The sequence below is a fragment of the Mizuhopecten yessoensis genome, unplaced genomic scaffold (assembly GCF_002113885.1).
Source record: "Mizuhopecten yessoensis strain PY_sf001 unplaced genomic scaffold, ASM211388v2 scaffold3375, whole genome shotgun sequence".
NCBI lineage: Eukaryota > Metazoa > Mollusca > Bivalvia > Pectinida > Pectinidae > Mizuhopecten > Mizuhopecten yessoensis.
The window spans coordinates 219757-226296 of NW_018405013.1; the positions used below are offsets into that span (position 1 = coordinate 219757).

Here is a 6540-nt window from a genome sequence, read left to right on the forward strand (position 1 = left end):
GTTACTTGTAAAACCTGCCTAATGACAATCCCCACTGTTACTTGTAAAACCTGCCTAATGAGAATCCCAACTGTTACTTGTAAAACCTGCCTAACGACAATCCCCCCAGTTACTTGTAAAACCTGCCTAATGACAATCCCCACTGTTACTTGTAAGACCTGCCTAACGGCAATCCCCACTGTTACTTGTAAAACCTGCCTAATGACAATCCGCACAGTTACTTGTAAGACCTACCTAACGACAATCCCCACTGTTACTTGTAAAACCTGCCTAATGACAATCCCAGCAGTTACTTGTAAGACCTGCCTAATGACAATCCCCACTGTTACTTGTAAAACCTGCCTAATGGCAATCCCCACTGTTACTTGTAAAACCTGACTAATGGCAATCCCCACTGTTACTTGTAAAACCTGCCTAATGAGAATCCCAACTGTTACTTGTAAGACCTGCCTAATGACAATCCCCACTGTTACTTATAAAACGCGCCTAATGACAATCCCCACTGTTACTTATAGAACGTGCCTAATGACAATCCCCACTGTTACTTGTAATACCTGCCTAATGACAATCCCCACTGTTACTTGTAAAACCTGCCTAATGACAATCCCCACAGTTACTTGTAAAACCTGCCTAATGACAATCCTCACTGTTACTTGTAAGACCTACCTAATGACAATCCGCACTGTTACTTATAAAACCTGCCTAATGACAATCCCCACTGTTACTTGTAAAACCTGCCTAATGACAATCCCCACTGTTACTTATAAAACGTGCCTAATGACAATCCCCACTGTTACTTATAAAACCTGCCTAATGACAATGCCCACTGTTACTTGTAAGACCTGCCTAATGACAATCCCCACTGTTACTTGTAAGACCTGCCTAATGACAATCCCCACTGTTACTTGTAAAACCTGCCTAACAAATACAAATATGGTGCCAAACACTGTGGTTAATGCTGTTATCACTATTTTTTTAGGTTGTACAATATAAAACCAAAAAAAGTCTAGCATTGGAAGAGTAGCTTAAATTAAATTATCTGTAATACTTAGTTGAATATGAGCAAAACACAAGATGTTTGAATGTTTACTTTCTAAATGTCAAAACAAATTGAATATCAATTAATATCAGGAATATCCCGCCAGTTCAACTTAGCAAGGCTCCTAAGTACATACATGTATGTTAAATATGGAACATGTAGCATCATCAAGGTTAAAATATAACAAGAGGCCCAGAGGGCCTCCACGGTCACTTGAGTTAAAATAAAATTGTTACCTTTTATTGTGATGCGACAAAGAATCAAAGATATCTGTCTGGCTGTGGATTGGCTTTTACAAAATGATGTTGGGGAGTGACCAACATTTTTCTACGATGCACAATGGACGACACACAGAGATGGACGAAAGGCAATCGCAATAAGTCACCTGAGTGACTAACGGGACTTAAAAACTGCCATTTACTTAGAGTTAAATTGAAAACGTTTGTTTGTGGTTACCATCAAAAGCCTGGGCCATACGAGGACGGACATGTTTATATAGCACACATACCGAGATGTTGGCCCCGGTTTCCTTGTTTATGCGATACATGTGACTGTGGAACTGAGGTCCGTGTCCATCGTGGTCCTGAAGACAAACATTTTGTGAATTTTATAATTAGACTGAAAAATATTGCTGTTAATGCCATTAATTCTGTTTATATAACAAATGCTTATTTGAACAAAAACATTACTGGTCTGTTTTCAGTTTCCTTTGAAAAATTTGATAAATGATTTTCCAGTATTTTGTATGAACAACAGGCTCAGAGGGCATGTATCGCTCACCTGAATATGTTTAAAATAATTGGTATGAAGTAAAGATATAGCACTCCATGGTAGGTGCTGTAAGTACATATGAAATTTCAGAAAGATCCCTCCAGTACTTAAGATATAGCGACAACAGACTTCAAACAGAGCCCCACCCCTATGCCCAGGGGGGGTCATACCCACCAATTATACAAAATTGAGACCCCTTGGCCCAAGGATGCTCCAGATTAAATAAGGATAAAATCCCTTAATCCCGATGGTTGAAGAGGGATTATAAAGGTTTTAACTCTATTTCTCCTATTGGGCCCCGCCCTTCTGCCCCCTGGGTGACCACACCCACTGCTTTTACAAAATTGAGTCCCTTTGGCCCAAGGATGCTCCCGACTAAATTAGGATAAAATCCCCTTATCCCTAGGGTAGAAGAAGGATTTTAAAGGTTTTACCTCTATTTCCCCTATTGGGCCCCGCCTCTCTGCCTCCAGGGGGGTTAGACACACCGTTTATACAAAATTGGTTCCCCTTCACCCAAGGATGCTTCAGATTAAATATGGAACAAATCCTTTCATTCCTACAGAAGAAGAAGGAATTTATAGAATTTGCTATATTTCCCCTATTGGGCCCCGCCCCTCAACCCCCAGGGGGGCCAGGCCCGCCATTTATACAAATTTGAGTCCCCTTGGCCCAAGGATGCTCCATACTGAATTAGGATAAAATCCCTTAATCCCTACATGGAAGAAGGATTTTAAAGGTTTTATTTCTATTTCCCCTATTCGGCCCCGCCTCTCTGCCCCCAAATGGGGGCCACACCCACCGTTTATACAAAATTGATTCCCCTTGGCCTCAGGATGCTTCAGACCAAATTTAATCAAAATCTACTTGGCTGTTCAGGACTAGTAGCGTTTTAAAGGAAAAGTTGACGGACGGACCCTGCAGTATGGCATAATACCGTGTTGTTGTCTGGTAATATCTCATGCTAATAAAGTATTTAATACTATGTTGTTGTCTGGTAATATCTCAGGCTAATAAAGTATTAAATATTGTGTTGTTGTCTGGTAATATCTCAGGCTAATAAAGTATTAAATACCGTGTTGTTGTCTGTCACGAACAGGTAGGCATGGATCATCTCATGCTGGAAAATTACATAAAATACGGACAGTGAAAATAATCTTCAAAGGACTGTTATATATAGGATCTCACATGAGTTTCCATTTCACGAGATTTATGAAACGAGTTTCAATTTATCGAGCCTCAGGCGAGCTAAAATGAAAAATTTGTGACGAGTTTCATATGAAATGAAAACGAGTGTAAGATCATTTTTATCATATAATCATGATTTGTGGCAAATATTCGTGTAAAACGACAATTTTCATGCAACCTTGAAATGTAAAAAGCCGCCATTTTGACTCCAGTGCGTAAGTCTATGACGTCATGTTCTTGTCCTAGGTGTGACGTCACAATTGAAACAATTGAAACTTTCAACCAATCATAGGGCTGATAATGTAGGTCATATGACATGGGTATATTCACAGGATAACACAGTACATTATGTGATAAATGTAAATATGTATATTACAATTATTGACTTATGAAGGAGCTGATATAGTAATTCATCAACCTTCTAAAGACTGTTATTCATAAACAGCCATGGTGAATCAGTATCATTGGATGAAGGCTGAAATAGCTTTGAACATAATATCAGATATCTCAATCAAAGAAAAAGTATTTGTTTATCATATATACAAGTTTTAAAATTACATCAAACTAACCATTAGCTAAGCAATATAATTCTCTTACCAATAGAGTTTGCACCAAATCCTTCCTAGGTCGAAGTTTCAGTAGTGGCACGCTCAGTCGCACCGAACAAAGCCCTCCACGACCCTCATAGGAACACAACCCAGCACACCTGCAAGGTATAAAGTACATAACCAAAGACTCATGACATATTGTACAACTTGATTGACTAACTCTACAAGCAATGAACATTTCTAAAAATCCTCTTATTTGAACAGTCTTACAATTTAGGATTTACATCCTGTAGACAATATAGGTCTATGAGATACAATTTTCTTATAGACCTACCCCAGGTACTAAAATTTTGATAGACCAGGAAAATTTTACTTTTATATTTAGTTCTCAATGACTTGAAATATATAAGGAAATGAAATGATGTGTAAAAATAAAAGACCACAATTTTCTCCGAGGAATTTCTTTCACCACTATAATTATCATCTTATTAAATAAATCATAGGAAATAAACTTCATAGACAACTTGTTCTCTTACCCTGGACAGGTGTTTCCACACTTTTGCTATTTTGAGGTATCCTTGTCTCCCCCTAGGGTTGCGACGGGGGGATTCCCCTATTCATAATAATTGTATGAAGTCACGTCAACAATGCATCAACGTCACGTCAACAATGCATCAACGTCACGTCAACAATGCATTTACCCTTGAAAGTTAACATTAAATTATATTCATGATACATAATGGGTGAACAGGGTAAGAGAAAAAGAATCTCTCACCCCCTTGAGGCGAGATGGGGAATTTCAACCCTCGGGGAAATATTCTTAAGTTTACAAAAACTTGACAAAGCCTTGTGTTTGGCAACTTAAGACTCTTCCCCCTCAGATAGAGATTCCCCTATCTCACCCCCAAGGGCTGAGAGATTCTAAAAGTCTCCCTCAGATAGAGATTCCCCTATCTCACCCCCAAGGGGCTGAGATATTTTATAAGTCTCCCTCAGATAGAGGTTCCCCTATCTCACCCCCAAGGGGCCGAGAGATTCTATAAGTCCCCCTCAGATAAAGGTTCCCCTATCTCACCCCCAAGGGGCTGAGAGATTCTATAAGTCCCCCTCAGATAGAGGTTCCCCTATCTCACCCCCTAGGGGCTGAGAGATTCTATAAGCCCCCCTCAGATAGAGGTTCCCCTATCTCACCCCCAAGGGGCTGAGAGATTCTATAAGCCCCCCTCAGATAGAGGTTCCCCTATCTCACCCCCAAGGGGCCGAGAGATTCTATAAGTCCCCCTCAGATAAAGGTTCCCCTATCTCCCCCCCAAGGGGCTGAGAGATTCTATAAGTCTTCCTCAGATAGAGGTTCCCCTATCTCACCCCCTAGGGGCTGAGAGATTCTATAAGTCTCCCTCAGATAGAGATTCCCCTATCTCACCCCCAAGGGGCTGAGAGATTCTATAAGTCTTCCTCAGATAGAGGTTCCCCTATCTCACCCCCTAGGGGCTGAGAGATTCTATAAGTCTCCCTCAGATAGAGGTTCCCCTAGCTCATCCCCAAGGGGCTGAGAGATTCTATAAGTCCCCCTCAGATAGAGGTTCCCCTATCTCACCCCCTAGGGGCTGAGAGATTCTATAAGTCTCCCTCAGATAGAGATTCCCCTATCTCACCCCCAAGGTGCTGAGATATTTTATAAGTCTCCCTCAGATAGAGGTTCCCCTATCTCCCCCCCAAGGGGCTGAGAGATTCTATAAGTCTTCCTCAGATAGAGGTTCCCCTATCTCACCCCCTAGGGGCTGAGAGATTCTATAAGTCTCCCTCAGATAGAGATTCCCCTATCTCACCCCCAAGGTGCTGAGATATTTTATAAGTCTCCCTCAGATAGAGGTTCCCCTATCTCACCCCCAAGGGGCTGAGAGATTCTATAAGTCCCCCTCAGATAGAGGTTCCCCATCTCACCCCCAAGGGTCTGAGAGATTCTATAAGTCTATGAAGTATACATGATAGACCTACAGTATTTGTTCATGGTGATTGTCTATGTGTTTACCGTTCAGTTAGAACACTCAATTGTTTATGACATACTTTACAAGAAATCTGAAGTCAGTACATGTACCCTATAAATCATGAAAACTTTGTTTCCTTTGTTTCCTATAAAATGTGTCCAATATTTCTTTGTGTTGGAGTGTAAGATACTTTGAATTTGCACCATCTAATTACAACACAAATTTAAATGGAAGATCAGTTTTCAATAAGGAAAAGGACTGGACATACAAAGTCATTCTAGGACTCCAGCGAACTTCAATTCCAGCCAATCTGCCCCAAAAGAACTGGTCATTGAACTGCAGAAAGAGTGCTCTAATGTCCGGAATAGGGTCAAGGTACTCCCAGCTGGGGTCAACAGGGGAAAGTTTTGAATGGTCAGTTGGGGTTGTTATGGCAACCGCTGGAGCCTCCTCATCTAGTTCACTCTGAAGTTGTAGTGCTAAAGCGAGGTCTTCATCAGTGTCCATGCTAGGAAAACAAAAAATGATCATCAGTGTCCATGCTTAAATAATGTCTTGAGTAGTGGACAATTGCATTTTTCATTTTGAATTTCAACAAATTTTTATTGGACAAAAAATTGACCAATTGGATGAGACAACAGGCATTTTGTTACTGGCAGCAATATTCAACTATTTAACATCACACTTCTGATAACACTGATCTGTGAACCTTTACATTGTACATGTATATACCGTTACATTTCAGTAATCAGAGATCGATGTGACTGAGGACTGGAAGAAAATGAGGAAAACAAAGTACAAGAGGCCCAAGGGCCTTAGCGGTCACCTGAGTTATATCATAGGTACTGGTAGCTTTATTTTATTGTTTAGATGTGATGTGGAAATCAGCATGTAAACTAAGTGAAATACAATACTTGTCATGTCATCAAAGGATAAGAATTTTAAAATATTTGTAAATGTTCCCTTTGGGGCCCCGCTCTAACCCCTGGGGATGGGGCAGGAATTC

The 6540-nt window shown here is 40.6% G+C and overlaps 1 protein-coding gene across 2 annotated transcripts in view; it reads right to left on the minus strand.

Moving 5' to 3' along the window:
- LOC110447433 (sprT-like domain-containing protein Spartan) overlaps nt 1–6540 on the minus strand; it is a 13663-nt gene that overhangs the window by 5493 nt on the left and 1630 nt on the right. For both annotated transcript variants that reach the window (XM_021493127.1, XM_021493128.1), the window contains exons 2-5: nt 5803–6042; nt 3596–3704; nt 2886–2930; nt 1548–1622 (exon numbers count right to left, since the gene is read on the minus strand). In XM_021493127.1, coding sequence (XP_021348802.1) covers nt 1548–1622; nt 2886–2930; nt 3596–3704; nt 5803–6042 — 469 coding nt within the window. The remainder of the gene's footprint in view (nt 1–1547; nt 1623–2885; nt 2931–3595; nt 3705–5802; nt 6043–6540) is intronic.